The 20,240-nt window shown below is 37.6% G+C and overlaps 4 protein-coding genes across 4 annotated transcripts; all 4 read right to left on the bottom strand.

Moving 5' to 3' along the window:
- Nucleotides 1–1,818: 1,818 nt before the first annotated feature.
- Nucleotides 1,819–2,870, bottom strand: LOC149037851 (melanocortin receptor 4-like). Its single transcript, XM_089186749.1, has one exon. It carries the CDS (start codon nucleotides 2,868–2,870, stop codon nucleotides 1,923–1,925), a length of 948 nt encoding a protein of 315 aa, XP_089042875.1. The 3' UTR covers nucleotides 1,819–1,922.
- A 5,358-nt stretch (nucleotides 2,871–8,228) lies between these two features.
- Nucleotides 8,229–11,528, bottom strand: LOC149037850 (melanocortin receptor 5-like). Its single transcript, XM_089186305.1, has one exon. The coding sequence runs from the start codon at nucleotides 9,692–9,694 to the stop codon at nucleotides 8,753–8,755; it is 942 nt and encodes a 313-aa protein (XP_089042431.1). The 5' UTR covers nucleotides 9,695–11,528; the 3' UTR covers nucleotides 8,229–8,752.
- Nucleotides 11,529–14,388: 2,860 nt separating this feature from the next.
- LOC149037849 (melanocortin receptor 5-like) lies at nucleotides 14,389–15,318 on the bottom strand. The gene has a single exon (XM_089186306.1). It carries the CDS (start codon nucleotides 15,316–15,318, stop codon nucleotides 14,389–14,391), a length of 930 nt encoding a protein of 309 aa, XP_089042432.1.
- Nucleotides 15,319–17,336: 2,018 nt separating this feature from the next.
- Nucleotides 17,337–19,911, bottom strand: LOC113668906 (transcription elongation factor A N-terminal and central domain-containing protein 2). The gene is made up of 3 exons (XM_027184881.2): nucleotides 19,705–19,911; nucleotides 18,248–18,589; nucleotides 17,337–17,840 (listed from the first exon to the last, which is right to left on the bottom strand). The coding sequence occupies exons 1-3, from the start codon at nucleotides 19,804–19,806 to the stop codon at nucleotides 17,643–17,645; spliced, it is 642 nt and encodes a 213-aa protein (XP_027040682.2). The 5' UTR covers nucleotides 19,807–19,911; the 3' UTR covers nucleotides 17,337–17,642.
- Nucleotides 19,912–20,240: the final 329 nt, after the last annotated feature.

Here is a 20,240-nt window from a genome sequence, read left to right as displayed (position 1 = left end):
TGAACCCTAGGATCGTTCAGTTAGGTGTGATAACGACGAAGAAGAACAATCTGACTTAAAGACCGTAAAGACCGTGTAATCACTTAATTTAGGGTGGGGGGACCTGACGATAGCTCCCGACGACACGATTGGGTCAACAATTCACTTCACGTGATATCGAGAATTTTCGTGCATCTGTTCGTCCTTTTTCCAGCGACAGAATTTTTCCTAGAAAAAAGCCCTGGCACAAATTTAAATCAGTTTGAATTTGTATCATAGCAGCGAGACGATAGTCAAGGATGAATCATTTTGCGAGGCTTTCCTGAGGTGAAAAATAATTGGTTCTTTTTAAAGAATCAAAAGCGGGTGTTGTTATAATTATAATTACTGTTATACAGTTGCTCTGTAATTATACGGCCGAGCTACATATCTCATTGGTAAAGTCTAAAATGTAGCATAAACTAGCGACACCAGACAGCGTCTAAAAGGCAAAAGGCAACAACCTCTTGTTATTTCCATTCTTATGCAGATTATCTATAGTAACAACGAGGAATATTTCGTCGTAACAGCACCCTCCAAGTCAAGATCAGTCAAACATCAATTTAATTTGTACATGTATAACAGTTATATACAGACTTCATCAGTAGTGTTTGACTATGCAAAATGCACAGACAAGCTGTCTAGTGTGTTACAAGAAAAGGAAAAAAAGCGGCCAGGTTTCTTCTGCGAATTTAAATCAGCAACACCCGGCAAGCAAATATATATTTGTGATAGAACCATTTCCCAATACGACAAGAAAAAAAACCCTGTTTACTTAAATAGACTTTCATTAATGAGGTGGTTTATCGACTTTTGATACAATTTATGCAAAGTTAGGACGTTGTGAATTATCTTAGTTGGAGGTAAAAGTTTTTTTGTAAACGTTATTGGTATTGGGAAATAGAAAACTAGATTGCATAAAACTATGTAAAATTAATGTTCTCTACGTGTCGCGCTTGACAGGAACTTTAAGATAATGACAGCCTCGCTACCGATAAAACTGCCTTGAACTCTGCCTTTATGCCCTAAAAAGTTTGAAAATAGATTTAACAGTGAACAGTTTACTTCAAACACCATTAACTGTTCAAATTCTCCTTCTCTTGGGACAATTTTTTTCTGAAAATCCTCTTCAGTTGTTTAATATATAAGGTGGGTTCTGGTAATAAACAGCGCTGTTAGCGAAAACTTTCCATTTAACAAATCGACCGTGGCCACGGTTTATTGTGGTCTGTGTTTTTATCGACAACGATGTTCTTCGTCACAGTGGTCAAAATGTTGTGGGCTCATGAGGCAACTCGATAAAAAAGTCTTAGTTGATATTGATAAAATAATGAAAAACAGGTACTTATCCACTATGTTAGACTTATTTTTTAATAATTTCTTATTATAATCTTCTTCTGTTATAATTTGCGAAATTGATCTCAGGTAAACGTTTAGTCTCAAACGATAACCATATGAAATAGAGATTATCAACTTCTTTCTAAGCATTTCCTTCTCTTTATTTCAACAGATTACAAAATTGAGCGGCTGGCTCCGTTAAAAGCTCGTTATCGCTCAACAATATCTATGAGCTAAGGTAACATATCTCATCAAGTTTTGATCGCAAAGCAAAATCTTAAGCGCATTCTGACTCAATGAAAAAATAGCCTTCACTTCTTCATTACAAATGCGAAAATTGGAGACATATTGATGTTTTGTTATGGCTACTGAACTACAATTTTTCACCTGTTAGTTATTCATGTGATAATTAATATTCGAATACAATGTACTATTTAAAGGTAGCTCTTCATATTTTTCCTAACCCTTTTTTATCATGAAATGGCATATCTTTTCCTCTCTTTTAATAATTATAATTTTTCAAGTAAGCTACAGAGGAAACAGTACATGCCAACGTTAAAATAGGTCTACCCCTCTGCATAGCAGATTGCTTGTCTGATTGTCTGCTTTACTGCTCGTCTCACTTCACTTATCTTCCAGCAGTAAAGGAACGGGCTTAAAGTAGAGTTAAATAGCACCAAGACAATTACCATTCCCCTGATTACGATGAAATTCGGAAATCGCTCTTGACTACGAGAGATCACACTTTCCATTGTAAAATATGGTACATAACATACAACTAAAGCTAACTGCACCCACAGTGCACTGTACAATGCCTTTCTGTATCGTGTCATGTTCAGTGCATTTGGTTGGCTCGGCTGCTGTTGAGCATAATCTTGTACTTGAGCCTGATGACGACCGAGAGTGCGAAAAATCTTGGTGTATGAGGCGATTGAGATTGCCAGGCAAGATGATACACTTACAAGGCTGTACCAAGAGGTTATACGGTAACTGAGACAAAAGAATAAACCAGCGACTACAGATACAACCCAAACGATAGCTAAAATGATATACGTGTGCCTCAAAGTTACAATCTCTTTGTATCTTAGTCCCAACAACAGGGCTAGAAGTCGGTCCACGCTTATGGCCGTCAGGGTCCACAATGACACTGAACATAATGCATAGCCTGTTGCGCCAACTGCGTCAAAAGAGTATCGACAAAGACTCCAGTGTTCATGAACCACGGACATCCAATAGATAGCATAAAGAGGCTGGGTAGCAAGTCCAACCAACAGATCAGTTGTTGCCAGACAACGATACAAGAGTTTGGATGGCGGATGGAGGGAAGATTCCTTGTGAAGGGCAACAAGAATTAGAGAATTCCCAAGAGTTGCTGTGATGGAGAGGAGAACGTTGACTGCTGAGAATGAAACGGACTGTTGTTTTAACTCACCTACCCAAACCGGGGAGCACTCCAATCCTTCAAATGTTGTCGTCTGTGTTCCACTTCCCGTTATATTTTTTGTCGCCATCATCCTGTTGTCGTTTCCACTCTTTTGCAGGTTATCCTTAGATACAACGAGGAATACTTTTTCTTAACAGCAGCCTCAAAGTCAAGATCAGGTAAACCTTTTTTTTTTTTTTAGTAGCAATTGCAGAGAGAAAAATTAATCTGTAGCGTCTGACTATGAAAAATGCCCGAAAGCTGTGAGGTGTGTCTCGCGAAAGAGGAAAAAAGGCCGGTTTTTCTGCGCGAATTTGAATTAATAATGAGGGGAAAGTAAGACTGTATTTGTGATAGGTTAATTTCACAATACAACGTAAAAAAAAACTTCTTCACTCAAATAATCCTTCAGTAATAGGTTATCAAAAGTCGATCATCAGTTGGTCGTGACCTTGGGACGCCACTGAATTGTTATCAGCTTGGGCAAACTGGGAGAAAAAGTCCAATTTCAAAATTAATGTAGAATACAGATGCAAAGTTATTATAACAGTGTTTGAATTTTTGTTCTTTACGTGCTGCACCTGTTTTGACTTAGGAACGAAACGGCGACAGGTGTAAGATGTTACGTCGTAAGGCCATTTTCATCTTAACTGTTTCGCTAGACGCTTAAATATCCTTAATCATTCTAAGCAGCATATGGCAGTTTGCGTCCTTTCCTTACAACTCGGTAATTTGGAAAGCAGCAAAACTGCAGAGCAAAAATTTATCTTCTAGATCGGCACTCTTAATCTTTAGGGTATGAACGAGCGCTTTTTATTTAACTAATTTATTCTTGTTTACTCGTCACCATATTCCCACCAATAGCGTAGCTCCATTTTCTGTATATAAACCCACACAAAACCCACAATTCTTTAAATCGCTCTAGCGAGGGCTAACGTTCGAAACGTCAGCTTTTAAACTCTTTACGGTGGCCAATTTACGTTATCAACTCAGGCTATAATACTACATTCCCCTAAATTTCTTGTTCTTGTTTCAAGCACGATGTCATGTATATGGCAAGTGATTGGATTCTTTTTGGTGCTGTTTTTTGGCGCGATAACGATTTTCCTTCGGTAATATTGGAATATTAAAGACAACAAAGACGTCTGTTAATTACAGTTAAAAATAATGGACTGATTATTAACTCTTTCAATTCTTAATGAGGTACAGAGTCCTACGTAGCACTCGGCCAGCGGGGTCACTCACGTCGGGCAAGCCAACGTAAACAGCGCCTCTACAGAATCAACCTCGCAAGAAGTAAGAAAAGTGGATATGATAAAAAAGACGGATTGAAGGCAAAGGATACAACAAATACTGGACAACTAAGGGGGAAAAAAGTAGTAACTAAGGGGATAAAAGTGAACTTTTATCTCCCCATTGTCAAGACTTTGAGAAAGTGAGTTACCCATTTTTAATTTGCTCGGCTGTCTCCGAGAGGAGACTACTGGTTACCAAATGATTTGCATTGTGCTTTCTGATCCGTGTGGAAATAAAAAATCTAATCGAGTTGTGTGCTAGTTTACATTTGCTGTATATGATTAGGAATCGAATTCCTTAGCTAAACAAACATTTCCAGCTTACAATGAATGACATAACGTCTTGTTTCTCAATTTTGCAACCCTATCAATACGAATCGAACACTGTTTGGGGGATGGATGGGAGGATTTTGGTTGTGTCACGATGAATATTCCCTGATCCCCCATAAGGCTCTATAGTATTCTGATGATCCCTTCTCATTGGCTGTCATTTCTCTGTAGTCCCCTCCCCCCTTTCATACTCCGTTTCCCTGAGAACCATGTGATCTCCCCCCCTCCGCCCCAAAAAAAGTCAGAGTCATTTACATTATGACCACCCCTTCCTTTCCCTCTAGCTCTGATATACAAGAAAAAGACTGATCTTGCATAATCACACGGTACCTAACGTGAACGTTTGTGCCAATCGCCAACATGCAAGGCATGCAACTTGATTAAAATCTTAGGTCACCAAATTGAGGCCCAGCTCTCCTTTATACCACTTTCCTTAAGCAGTCTTCAAAAAATGCAAATCCAAATCAATTTAGCACTTAAAGGACCATGATAATAAACAATTTATTGTATTAAACACATCCAAAATTATTGCACTGCATTGTATTGTGAGTAAACTGCTTACTGCAACTACATCTGTAGGAGACATTTTGTGTCAGAAATTGAGTCTCACTTTTAATCTTTAAATATTTCATACTATTTGTATTTAATAACATAATAAAATATAGGAAAAAAATTATGATATATTCCCTTTGTCCAAGTCCTGCATTATTAAAAAAATTGTGTGTTTATTCAACATAAATATAAATACTGTTTGTCCAACATGATAAACGACCAAGTTGTAAATTTTTTAGGTGAGCTGCTCTACAGAGGATGAAACAAGCTTCTTAACTGATATTTCTCCAGTGACAACCTTCTCTCGGATGGAATCCCTGTGTTTAAGGATGAAAACCAAAGAACGCATCTTCCTCTTGTAGGTATTATTTATAAGTCTACCATAGGTATGGAACACAGTTCTCTCAATAAGCTCTGGTAAATTTTCTGATGGCTGAAATATAAGGAAAGGAGAGTCAGTGATCAAGTGAAGAATCAAATTCTCAAACAGGTTATAGAGAACTAAATTTTCTGATGGCTGAAATATAAGGAAAGGAAGTTATTAATCAAGTAAAGAATCAAATTCTCAATCAGGCTGTAAAGAACTACTGAGATTTGAAAAGGTTTTTCTGACAACTCACTAATGTCTTGACCCTTTTTACACACTAACATCAATATGCGTATTCATCATACTGTTCTCTATGCATTTCCCAAGGTGCTGACAAGGAGAATTTGTTTGACAATCAAGAGCCTCTCTTGTTTTCTTTAATTGAAGAGGTTTGTTTATATTTATTAAGTGACTCTGAAAATAGATGTCACATTACAGTAATAAATTAAATATACAAACAACTTTAATCATACTGTCATTTGCAGAGCATCAGAAATCAGTTGCCTCCCTTTTCCTCTTAATGCTTCAGTCTTCTTGTCACAGCGAACCTCTATCAAGGGTTTCTCCTTCTCCAAGTCTGTTACAAACTGTCTCCATCACCTGAACACAACTTTCGCTTGTTGCCTTATCTCCTCAGTACTTCCCTGCCGTCGCAGACGATTTACTGTGTGTCCAACTTTGGTGGACATTAACACTTCTTTTGACAAATTCTTTTTGCCCAAATTTTTAGTGCTGACAAAATTGTTTCTGGTGTGGAAACTTCATTCTCTAATTCAAGCTTGAGACGCTGAATTTCTTCCACTACAACCACACTCTTAAAGAATTAAGAGAAAGATTCAATGTTGTTGTTAGTCTGATCAGATGACCTCAAAATGTAGTAAAAACAAAGAAGTGGCACATAAGGCACAGCAGGTGAATGTGTCACTTCTGTTCCTGCCACATTTTGATGTCATCTGTGATCTATTACTGTACAAACCCTTTTCTCAAAAAATTCCTTCAGTTTCTGTTGTGCAATTTCCGGTACAAATGTTCAAATTGAACGGACTTGGAAAGACTCACCGAGAGCGTATATTTGTGATAGAACTTAAATTAAAACTTCGCTCGCTCTTTCACTGCGAACAAACTGCTTGAGAAAATTCAGGTATTAAATGAATGAAAGTTCCATCATTCAGTTTAACTGTAACCAAGTGCCTCACGTTTTAACTTTCTAGGTACTTTTTGTGAACGATTAAAATTAATTGCACACGGGTTTAAGGCCGCTTATCAACCAAACCAATGGCACTATTGTTTATACAAATTCATTCTGAAACCAATATTTTTCTGTCAACCAAAGTGATTTGAGTGAGAAAAAAGAGAGGATTCATAAGTTATTCATCGGCTTGAGGTAGTGACCGACGTGTTTGCTTAAAAATACCGCCCAGCCGGAAAAGCGAGATATATTTATGAAAAATGGCAACGAAAGTTGTGATGTACTTGGCGACTCACGAAAGCGTTACCGTGGCCCATGGGCAGAGATAGGAAAATACTGACCGAGTAAGGGACCAATCAGATTGAAAGATTCGTTACCGTGCCCTCTCAAAAAAATAAATTTCCTTACTCTTTTCATTATGAAATGGCACATCTTACCCTCTCTCAAGACAACTATAAGTTTTTCAAATAAGCTACAGAAGAAACAGTAAATGTCAACATTAAAACAGGTCTACCCCAATGCATAGCATATTGCACGTCTGATTGTCTGCTTTACTGCTTGTCTCTACTTATCTTCAGCCAGTCAAGGAACGGGTTTTAAGTAGTGTTAAAGAACACTAAGACATTTGCCATTCCCAGGATTTTGATGAAATTCGAAAATCGCTTTGTGCAAAGAAAAATCACAATATCGCGTTACTTTAAATGCACCTGGTTGTGCATAATCTTATATTTGAGCATGATGATGATTGAGAGCGCAGTCTAGCGAATAGACATACTATCAGTCCAAACAATAGCTAAAATGAGATACGTGCGTCTTAAAGTTACAATCTCTTTCATCTCAGTTCCAACAACATGGCGAGATGTCGGTCCATTCTTATGGTTGCTACCATGAAGTACATGTGCTTTAAAGTTACAATTTGTCTGTATCTTAGCCCTGACACCAGGGTGAGAAGTCTGTCTGCGCTTATGGCCGCCATTGTCAACGAAGACACTGAACGTAATGCCTAAGCTGTGATGTACGCCGCTTCGTATGCGAGTCGACAAAGATACCACTCTTCGTGAAGCAAGGACATCCAGTAAGTGGCTATGAAAGGCTGGCTAATAATACTAATAAACAGATCACTTGTTGGTAAACAACGATACAAGAGTTTGGATAGCGGATGAAGGAAAGATACTTTGTCCCGACCCGACCCGACCCAACCCGACCAGACCCGACCCGACCCGACCCGACACGGCACGACCCGACCCGACCCAATTCTCCCTCGTTTTTCACTCCACCGCTGCTATCGTGCCGTGTACCATTTGTACCATTTTATGAACGCCTAGGAAAGGTTAGTGATAACAACAGCAAACTAAATATGAGCTCTTCTTAACAGCCTGGGACATTCTATATCATTTCATCATAATCTGTTTCAAGATTAGTTTCAGCTTAGCTTCCCTGGCTTTGCTCACGACTCAAATAAAGAAGCATTTCAAAATTTTCTGGAGTATTTTAGAACATAATTCTACCATATCTAGAAATTACGGTCTGAAACCAGTTGATCCTGATGAATAATTTTGAACTTTTAAACATCACTTTTCATCATCATCATGTAATTCTCATTTTATCTATGGAATATACCTTCATTTATGACATTTATGGCAACGTTAACTTCTTCATATTATTTACTCATCAAAAATTTGCCTACAACCTTTTATTCATTCCGTGATATTCGTAACAGTCCCGAGAATGAAAGAGAAGTGTTAAAGAAAACCACATAAAAGAGATTAGAGCGTAGTTATTTTTAAACCAAAGTCCTAGTCCTTTCATTTTACTTATTCCTTTTCTTCAGAATTTTAATGACATAAATAGTTTTTTTGACAATCAGATGAAATTCAAGCGCGAAAAAAATACTTGAAGTGGTGAGCTGTCATATAAACCTTTTTAATTAGGAGTACTGGCAGGTACTCAAGAGCGCGTGTCAGCAGCTTTCGTACTCGACTGTCATGAAATGAGAGAATGTTTTCTCATAAGACCAGCTTTGTGTACACGGCCTGTGATAGAGTCATGTATTTCCCTTGAATATTCAAAATTGGTAATAGGAATTATTTTAAAATAACAGCAAAGAAACGGGTTTAAAGTCGAGTGAAAGAAAACTGATTATGATAAAAATCGATAATCGAGTTAAACTCAAAGACATCTCAATTTCCAAATAAGGTATAGAAGAAACAGCACATGTCAACATTTAAATAAGTCTACCCCTATGTATGACAGATTGCTTGTCTGATTGTCTGCTTTACTGCTCGTCGCACTTCACTTATCTTCCAGCAGTAAAGGAACGGGTTTATAGTAGAGTTAAAGAGCACTAAGACATTTGCCATTCCGTAGATAAGGTAGAAATTTGAAAATCTCTTTGCACTAAGAAAAATCACAATTCCCCCTGTAAACTGTGGAACATAACAGACAACTAAAGCTAACTGCACCCACAGTGCATTGTACACTGCCTTTCTGTATCGCGCCATGTTCAGAGCAGTTGTTTGGCTTGGATTTTGTTGAACATGATCTTGTATTTGAACCTCATGATGTCTTAGAGCGCGGAAAATCTTTGTGTACGAGGCGATTGAGCTTATCAGGCAAGATGGTATAATTATAAAGCTGCACCAAAGGCTAATACGGTAATCGAGATAAGAGAATAAACCAGCGAATAGACATACAACCCAAACGATAGCTAAAATGATATACGTGCGCCTCAAAGTTACAGTCTCTTTGTATCTCAGTCCCAACAACATGGCGAGAAGTCGGTCCACGCTTATGGTCGTCGTCGTTAATAAAGACACTCCACATAATACATAGCTTAGTATGAAGATTACGTCCCTTGCGTATCGACAAAGACTCCAGTGTTCGTGAACCACGGACATGCAGTAGGTAACATAGATAGGCTGGGTAATAAGACCAACCAACAGATCAGTTGTTGCCAGACAACGATACAAGAGTTTGGATGGCGGATGGAGGGAAGATTCCTTATGAAGGGCAACAAGGATAAGAGAATTCCCAAGAGTTGCTGTGATGGAGAGGAGAATGTTGACTGCTGAGAATGATATTGACTGTTGTTTAAACTCACCTAACCAAACCGAGGAACATAGCGATTCGTCAAATGTTTGCGTATGCGTTCTACTTTCCGTTAGATTTGTTGTCGTTATCATCCTGCCGCCGCTTCCACTCTCTTTCAGGTTATCTTTAGTTACAACGAGGAATATTTCGTCTTAACAGCACCACAGTCAAGGTCAGTTAAACCTTAGTTTTTGAATAACAATTACAGACAGTAAAAATTCATCATTATCGTCTGACTATGTATAATCTCCGAAAGATGTGAGGTTTGTGAAACGAATGAGAAAAAAAGGCCTGTTTTTGTGCGCGAATTTGAATTATTAATAAGGAGAAAGTAAAACTGCATTTGTGATAGGTTGATTTCCCAACAAAACATAAAAAAAACTTCTTTAGTCAAATAAACCTTCAGCGATAGGATATCCAAAGTCGACCGAAAGTTAGTCGACCGGTTGCCGTCGGCCGACGCATAAATCAACGCATCGGCCTTCGTGTTGTTTGGATTGGACTCGTTGCCTTACCCGGATAGTTCCGTGAATTATTAATTCACGTGATTCTGGGACGTCATGAACTTTTTTTCAGCTTAGGAAAAGTTAGAGAAAAAGTCCAATTTCAAAATTAATTTTGGTTAGAGATTCAAAGTTATTCGAAAAATATTTAAATTTTTGGTTTCTACGTGCCGCTCATTTTAAGGGATGGAAATGCTGGTCAAAAGATCATAAATAATGCAAATGCTCCTCCCACGGGAGACATCGTGTTTGCAAATTATCTCTGGTTTTAAGGCAAAAGTTTGCTACTCAACATTGCTGTCTGTCTTAGTAACCTGTACTTAGCAAACGGCATTTTGGATCTGGTATCGTATGAGAGGGTCAAATTTATACTCTCTGTAACAATTGTTAAAAACAAACAAAAACAAATAAAACCTTCGCTGAAAGCTATTGACAGATGATGAAGTTCTTATGCCAATGCTGTGATACTGGGACTTGTCAGAATTTTAATCACACACGCACGGCAAACTGAAAAGCAAAACGACTGCAACGCAGATGTTACTTGGTCAGGAAGTAGTTGGAAGACTTCCTCTGTATAAATCTATGGTCACCGATACCATGTTATTTTAGCCAAGGTTTTGTGTAAGTTTTTTGAAAAACTATACGTGTATTAGCTTTTTTTTTTTTTTTTCCTACAATACGGTTTGCTACCGAATAAAAATATTCAATCATTTCATGGGCGCAAAGCATAGAGCTACAGAAACCTTTTTATTTTATTTGCTTCATAAACCATTTAATAAGATAAATTGAATTTTTTTTTGTGTGTGTTTAGTCATTATGTGATTACAAAACATTACCGTAGTAACAATTAAAGTTTTTATGTATGCGACAGGTGATTACATTCGTTTTGTCTCTCGACTCCTCTTTCGTAATAAGTGGTTCCACCACTTACTCGTAGAAATAAATGTAGTAGTCTCTTGCGTTCTGTATCGCAGCTTTTTTTTGACAGCTTATCGAGTGATAACACGGCGTTTTTGAGGCATTCTGCTAGTAAAACGACTGAGGTGCACGGTAAACGGCGCAATAGTCAGGGCGGAGCGAAGAAAAAGTGAGGCTTGGGTCGAGTCGGTTAAAGAAAGGTGTTCACCCGACCCAAACCGAACCGAACCGACCCAAACTCCCCCGTTATTTTATTTCACCGCTACTATCGTGCCGTGTACCATTTCGCAACTAAATATATTATGAGCTCTGTTAATAGTTATATGCTTAACAGCCTGGGACATTCTACATCTTTTCATCATATTGTATTTATATCTCAGTTTCAGCTTGGCTTTCCTGGCTTAGCTCATGACTGTAAGACAAAGTAAATAAAGGAGCATTTTTAAAATTTTCTTGAGTATTTAAAAACATAAGTCTTCTTGTATATTTGATCTTCCAACGGTAAAGAAACGGGTTTAAAGTGGAGTTAAAAAAACTGAAACATTCGCCATTATGGCGAACGACAATGATGATTGTGACGAAATTCGATAATTGGTTTAAACTCAGAGATATCGCAATTTCTGCTGTTAAGTTTGGTACATAACAGAAAACTAATGCTAAATGCACCCACACTGCACTGGACACAGCCTTTCTGTATCGCGCCATGTTTGGTGCATTTGTTTTGTTCACTTGCTGTTAAGAATTATCTTGTACTTGAGCCTGATGATGACTGACAGCGCGGAAAATCTTTGTAAACAAGGGGGCTCAGATTACCAGGCAAGATGGTGTACCTCTAAAGCTTTCCCAAAAGGTTATACGGCAATTGAGATGAAAGAATGAACCAGGGACTTGAGATACAACGAAGGACAAACACATTCACACAATAAAAGAAACCGCAATATTTTCTAAAAATATCAAGTTCAGAGTTTGTCTAAGTACATACGAGTTCTGTGAGGCTTCCAGAACAGAAAAAAACAACGTATAAATTCACTGGGGATTTCGAGTTCTCAACGATAACAGCCGAAAAAACAAACAAACAAACAGACAGGTGCTTCTGCGATCACGTGGGACTGTGCGGCCCACTGGACAACTAAATAAAATAACTCTACCTTAGTCTCCAAACAGGCTCTTTAATGTGGTAAGATAAAACTTAGCACATCCAAAAACTTACATCAAACACTGTAAATTGTTGATATAGTCAAGATAAAGATGCAAAAATCGGATACGGTAACATTTGAAAAATGTGGAGAGTCTCATTCTCTGACAAAGAGAAAGAACCTATGTATATTCTTTCAAACTATAAAAGTTTCCATACTTCAGGAAGCGTCTTTGAATCTAGGAAAAAAAATTTTAAATAATAAATAAATAAAAAAAAATACTTCTACTTGTTCATGAACCCTAGGATCGTTCAGTTAGGTGTGATAACGACGACGAAGAACAATGTGACTTAAAGACCGTAAAGACCGTGTTATCACTTAATTTAGGGTGGGGGGACCTGACGATAGGTTCCGACGACACGATTGGGTCAACAATTCACTTCACGTGATATCGAGAATTTTCGTGCATATGTTCGTCCTTTTTCCAGCGACAGAATTTTTCCTAGAAAAAAAGCCCTGATACAAATTTAAATCAGTTTGAATTTGTATCATAGCAGCGAGACGATGGTCAAGGATGAATCATTTTGCGAGGCTTTCCTGAGGTGAAAAATAATTGGTTCTTTTTAAGGAATCAAAAGCGGGTGTTGTTATAATTATAATTACTGTTATACAGTTGCTCTGTAATTATACGGCCGAGCCACATATCTTATTGGTAAAGTCTAAAATGTAGCATAAACTAGCGACACCAGACAGTGTCTAAAAGGCAAAAGGCAACAACCTCTTGTTATTTCCATTCTTATGCAGATTATCTATAGTAACAACGAGGAATATTTCGTCGTAACAGCACCCTCCAAGTCAAGATCAGTCAAACATCAATTTAATTTGTACATGAATAACAGTTATATATAGACTTCATCAGTAGTGTTTGACTATGCAAAATGCACAGACAAGCTGTCTAGTGTGTTACAAGAAAAGGAAAAAAAAGCGGCCAGGTTTCCTCTGCGAATTTAAATCAGCAACACCCGGCAAGCAAATATATATTTGTGATAGAACCATTTACCAATACGACAAGAAAAAAAAACCCTCTTTACTTAAATAGACTTTCATTAATGAGGTGGTTTATCGACTTTTGATACAATTTATGCAAAGTTAGGACGTCGTGAATTATCTTAGTTGGAGGTAAAAGTTTTTTTGTAAACGTTATTGGTATTGAGAAATAGAAAACTAGATTGCATAAAACTATGTAAAATTAATGTTCTCTTTGTTCTCTACGTGTCGCGCTTGACAGGAACTTTAAGATAATGACAGCCTTGCTACCGATAAAACTGCCTTGAACTCTACCTTTATGCCTTAAAAAGTTTGAAAATAGATCTAACAGTGAACAGTTTACTTCAAACACCATTAACAGTACAAATTCTCCTTCTCTTAGGACAATTCTTTTTCTGAAAATCCTCTTCAGTTGTTTAATATATAAGGTGGGTTCTGGTAATAAACAGCGCTGTTAGCGAAAACTTTCCATTTAACAAATCGACCGTGGCCACGGTTTATTGTGGTCTGTGTTTTTATCGACAACGATGTTCTTCGTCACAGTGGTCAAAATGTTGTGGGCTCATGAGGCAACTCGATAAAAAGTCTTAGTTGATATTGATAAAATAATGAAAAACAGGTACTTATCCACCATGTTAGACTTATTTTTTAATAATTTCTTATTATAATCTTCTTCTGTTATAATTTGCGAAATTGATCTCAGGTAAACGTTTAGTCTCAAACGATAACTATATAAAATAGAGATTATCAACTTCTTTCTAAGCATTTCCTTCTCTTTATTTGAACAGATTACAAAATTGAGCGGCTGGCTCCGTGAAAAGCTCGTTATCGCTCAACAATATCTATGAGCTAAGGTGACATATCTCATCAAGTTTTGATCGCAAAGCAAAATCTTAAGCGCATTCTGACTCAATGAAAAAATAGCCTTCACTTCTTCATTACAAATGCGAAAATTGGAGACATTGATGTTTTGTTATGGCTACTGAACTACAATTTTTCACCTGGTAGTTATTCATGTGATAATTAATATTCGAATACAATGTACTATTTAAAGGTGGCTCTTCATATTTTTCCTCACCCTTTTTTTTATCATGAAATGGCGTATCTTCCCCTCTCTTCTAATAATCTTAATTTTTCAAGTAAGCTACAGAGGAAACAGTACATGCCAACGTTAAAATAGGTCTACCCCTCTGCATAGCAGATTGCTTGTCTGATTGTCTGCTTTACTGCTCGTCTCACTTCACTTATCTTCCAGCAGTAAAGGAACGGGTTTAAAGTAGAGTTAAATAGCACCAAGACAATTACCATTCCCCTGATTACGACGAAATTCGGAAATCGCTCTTGACTACGAGAGATCACACTTTCCACTGTAAAATATGGTACATAACATACAACTAAAGCTAACTGCACCCACAGTGCACTGTACAATGCCTTTCTGTATCGTGTCATGTTCAGTGCATTTGGTTGGCTCGGCTGCTGTTGAGCCTGATGACGACCGAGAGCGCGAAAAATCTTGGCGTATGAGGCGATTGAGATTGCCAGGCAAGATGATACACTTACAAGGCTGTACCAAGAGGTTATACGGTAACTGAGACAAAAGAATAAACCAGCGACTACAGATACAACCCAAACGATAGCTAAAATGATACGCGTGTGCCTCAAAGTTACAATCTCTTTGTATCTTAGTCCCAACAACAGGGCTAGAAGTCGGTCCACGCTTATGGCCGTCAGGGTCCACAATGACACTGAACATAATGCATAGCCTGTTGCGCCAACTGCGTCAAAAGAGTATCGACAAAGACTCCAGTGTTCATGAACCACGGACATCCAATAGATAGCATAAAGAGGCTGGGTAGCAAGTCCAACCAACAGATCAGTTGTTGCCAGACAACGATACAAGAGTTTGGATGGCGGATGGAGGGAAGATTCCTTGTGAAGGGCAACAAGAATTAGAGAATTCCCAAGAGTTGCTGTGATGGAGAGGAGAACGTTGACTGCTGAGAATGAAACGGACTGTTGTTTTAACTCACCTACCCAAACCGGGGAGCACTCCAATCCTTCAAATGTTGTCGTCTGTGTTCCACTTCCCGTTATATTTTTTGTCGCCATCATCCTGCTGTCGTTTCCACTCTTTTGCAGGTTATACTTAGATACAACGAGGAATATTTTTTCTTAACAGCAGCCTCAAAGTCAAGATCAGGTAAACCTTTTTTTTTCTTAGTAGCAATTGCAGATTGCAGACAGAAAAATTAATCTGTAGCATCTGACTATGAAAAATGCCCGAAAGCTGTGAGGTGTGTCTCACGAAAGAGGAAAAAAGGCCGGTTTTTCCGCGCGAATTTGAATTAATAATGAGGGGAAAGCAAGACTTTATTTGTGATAGGTTAATTTCACAATACAACGTAAAAAAAAAAAAAAAAAACTTCTTCACTCAAATAATCCTTCAGTAATAGGTTATCAAAAGTCGATCGTCAGTTGGTCGTGACCTTGGGACGCCACTGAATTGTTATTAGCTTGGAGTCCAATTTCAAAATTAATGTAGAATACAGATGCAAAGTTATTATAAAAGTATTTGAATTTTTGTTCTCTACATGCTGCACCTGTTTTGACTTAGAACGAAACGGCGACAGGTGTAAAATGTTACGTCGTAAAGCCATTTTCATCTTAACTGTTTCGCTAGACACTTTAATATCCTTAATTATTATAAGCAGCATATGGCAGTTTGCGGCCTTTCCTTACGACTCGGTAATTTGGAAAGCAGCAAAACTGCAGAGCAAAAATTTATCTTCCAGATCGGCACTCTTAATCTTTAGGGTATGAACGAGTGCTTTTTATAACTAATTTATTCTTGTTTACTCGTCACCATATTCCCACCAATAGCGTAGCTCCATTTTCTGTATATAAACCCACACAAAACTCACAATTCCTTCAATCGCTCTAGCGAGGGCTAACGTTCGAAACGTCAGCTTTTAGACTCTTTACGGTGACCAATTTACGTTATCAACTCAGGCTATAATACTACATTCCCCCTAAATTTCTTGTTCTTGTTTCAAGCACGCTGTCATGTATATGGCAAGTGATTGGATTCTTTTTTTTTTCTGTTTTTTGGCGCGATAACGATTTACCTTCGGTAATATTGGAATATTAAAGACAACAAAGACGTCTGTTAATTACAGTTGAAAATAATTTACTGATTATCAACTCTTTCAATTCTTATTGAGGTACAGAGTCCTACGTAGCACTCGGCTAGCGGGGTCACTCAAGTCGGGCAAGCCAACGTAAACAGCGCCTCTACAGAATCAACCTCGAGAAGTAAGAAAAGTGGATATAATAAAAAAGACGGATTGGAAGCAAAGGATACAACAAATACTGGACAACTAAAGGGAAAAAAAGGGGTAATTAAGGGGATATTAAGTGAACTTTTATCTCCCCATTGTCAAGACTTTGAGAAAGTGAGTTACCCATTTTTCATTTGCTCAGCTGTCTCAAAGAGGAGACTAATGGTTACCAAATGATTTGTATTGTGCTTTCTAATCCGTGTGGAAATAAAAAATCTAATCGAGTTGTGTGCTAGTTTACATTTGCTGTATACGTTTAGGAATCGAATTTCTTAGCTAAACAAACATTTCCAGCTTACAATGAATGACATAACGTCTTGTTTCTCGATTTTGCAACCCTATCAATACGAATCGAACACTGTTTGGGGGATGGATGGGAGGATTTTGGTTGTGTCACGATGAATATTCCCTGATCCCCCATAAGGCTCCATAGTATTCTGATGATCCCTTCTCATTGGCTGTCATTTCTCTGTAGTCCCCCCCCCCCCTTTCATACTCCGTTTCCCTGAGAACCATGTGATCTCCCCCCCTCCGCCCCAAAAAAAGTCAGAGTCATTTACATTATGACCACCCCTTCCTTTCCCTCTAGCTCTAATATTTCCATACAAGAAAAAGACTGATCTTGCATAATCACACGGTACCTAACGTGAACGTTTGTGCCAATCGCCAACATGCAAGGGATGCAACTTGACTAAAATCTTAGGTCAACAAATTGAGGCCCAGCTCTCCTTTCTACCACTTTCCTTAAGCAGTCTTCAAAAAATGAAAATCCAAATCAATTTAGCACTTAAAGGACCATGATAATAAACAATTTATTGTATGAAACACATCCAAAATTATTGCATTGCATTGTATTGTGAGTAAACTGCTTACTGCAACTTCATCTGTAGGAGACATTTTGTGTCAGAAATTGAGTCTCACTTTTAATCTTTAAATATTTCATACTATTTGTATTTAATAACATAATAAAATATAGGAAAAAAATTATGATATATTCCCTTTGTCCAAGTCCTGCATTATTAAAAAAATTGTGTGTTTATTCAACATAAATATAAATACTACTTGTCCAACATGATAAACAACCAAGTTGTAATTTTTTTAGGTGAGCTGCTCTACAGAGGATGAAACAAGCTTCTTAACTGATATTTCTCCAATGACAACCTTCTCTCGGATGGAATCCCTGTGTTTAAGGATGAAAACCAAAGAACGCATCTTCCTCTTGTAGGTATTATTTATAAGTCTACCATAGGTATGGAACACAGTTCTCTCAATAAGCTCTGGTAAATTTTCTGATGGCTGAAATATAAGGAAAGGAGAGTCAGTGATCAAGTGAAGAATCAAATTCTCAAACAGGTTATAGAGAACTAAATTTTCTGATGGCTGAAATATAAGGAAAGGAAGTTATTAATCAAGTAAAGAATCAAATTCTCAACCAGGCTGTTAAGAACTACTGAGATTTGAAAAGATTTTTCTGACAACTCACTAATGTCTTGACCCTTTTTACACACTAACATCAATATGCGTATTCATCATACTGTTCTCTATGCATTTCCCAAGGTGCTGACAAGGAGAATTTGTTTGACAATCAAGAGCCTCTCTTGTTTTCTTTAATTGAAGAGGTTTGTTTATATTTATTAAGTGACTCTGAAAATAGATGTCACATTACAGTAATAAACTAAATATACAAACAGCTTTAATCATACTGTCATTTGCAGAGCATCAGAAATCAGTTGCCTCCCTTTTCCTCTTAATGCTTCAGTCTTCTTGTCACAGCGAACCTCTATCAAGGGTTTCTCCTTCTCCAAGTCGGTTACAAACTGTCTCCATCTCCTGAATACAACCTTTGCTTGTTGCCTTATCTCCTCAGTACTTCCCTGCCGTCGCAGACGATTTACTGTGTGTCCAACTTTGGTGAACATTAACACTTCTTTTGACAAATTCTTTTTGCCCAAGACTTTTAGTGCTGACAAAATTGTCTCTGGTGTGGAAACTTCATTCTCTAATTCAAGCTTGAGACGCTGAATTTCTTCCACTACAACCACACTCTTAAAGAATTAAGAGAAAGATTCAATGTTGTTGTTAGTCTGATCAGATGATCTCAAAATGTAGTAAAAACAAAGCAGTAGCACATAAGGCACAGCAGGTGAATGTGTCACTTCTGTTCTTGCCATATTTTGATGTCTCCCGTGATCTATTACTGTACAAACCCATGACAACACAAAATCCATTTGTTTAATATAACAAAAAAAAAGATAAACTCTTTAAACCCTAAGAGAGACCAGCATCAGATTTCTCCCTACATTATCACTCCTGAATCACATGTTAAGGTCATGAGAATAAAGGAAATGATCAACAATGAAAGAAGCTTTTGACTGGTAAACAAATTCTCCTTGTCAGCATCTTAGGAAACGTATAATGAACAGTATGGAGAATATGTAGACTGATTTTAGGGTGTAAAGGGTTAATGATGACTTCATCTATGGGTCTGTCCTCTGATAGATCATCAGAGCCAATCAAAATAAATGCGTAATTCAGCTAATAATGTACATGAAAACTTATGCACTTATCATTGGCTGGAAAACGAGTGCATTAATTCTCATGTAACATGAGTGCAAAGTTTTAAAATGAGTGTAAATTACAAATAGTGTGCGAACACTAACCTAATAGCATGGTTTCTCTTCCAATTTGGTGTAATAAGCAATTGAAAAATTGATCAAAGACTAAAAATTGCACTGGCCTTACCAGCTCGTGCAATTTCGTTGTCTTTGAAAAATTTATTCATACTTATTAACGCCAAATTGCACACATAATCAAAACTGCAACACAATTCTTGATCGTGATAGGTTCTCGCCGACTCGATTTGAGGACTAATAGGACAGTGTACGTATTGGACTCCGCTCGGTCCTATAACCATTATAAATCATCTTATTACCCATACATACGTGACTAGGAAATACAATAAGCAACCTTAACTTTGATATCTGAAGTAAATTTAGAGTTATGTATGAAATGGAAATTAATTGTTATTTTCTGGCTTATTTAGACTCTAATGTTAAGCAGTGCACTACCAATTTACTTTCACAAACGGCATTAGTAAAATTGTTAAAGAAGCATGAGGATATCGAAGCTTAGTAACGAAGCAGATAATTCAATTGTTTACCGCTAGGCTTTCAATCGTTGATTGCTTCTTCCTGTTCGCCGTCTCGGTAATTTTCCGCTCAGGTCTAGGAGAACGTTTAGTTCGAATGACGAACTTATCCATAGCAAGTTTCTAAAGATCTTGTTACCCTTCGAATCTTTACAATTTAGGTATTATCCGGACCCGAAAGTCGGCCATGTTGAATTCGATGACTGGCCGGGTTACCAAGGTCCAAAATGAAAGTTTGGCGGGCAAAATCTCATCCACAGGCCTTTGGAATTACGAGGTGATCCGTCAACAAAGGAGGAAGTAAAGGCTTCCAACAGAAAAAAAAATAAATAAATAGAATACAATAAATGATGATAATAATCTTGATAGGTGGGTTTTAACAAATTCTAGGATTTAACCTTTCCCATTCTTTTTTTCTTTTCATTTTTCACTTATTTATATTTTATATTTTTTCACTCAGAAACCGCAGAGCTGCCAGGGGTGCTATTTAGCAATGCAGAGAGGGGAAAAGAAGGGGGGCCGGGGGGGGGGGGGGAGAAAGGGAAAGG

This window comes from Pocillopora damicornis, chromosome 11, assembly GCF_964200805.1.
Source record: "Pocillopora damicornis chromosome 11, jaPocDami1.2, whole genome shotgun sequence".
In the NCBI taxonomy this organism is placed as follows: Eukaryota; Metazoa; Cnidaria; class Anthozoa; order Scleractinia; family Pocilloporidae; genus Pocillopora; species Pocillopora damicornis.
The sequence above is the reverse complement of the archived record's forward strand: the minus strand, read 5'-3'. Positions and strand labels throughout refer to the sequence as shown.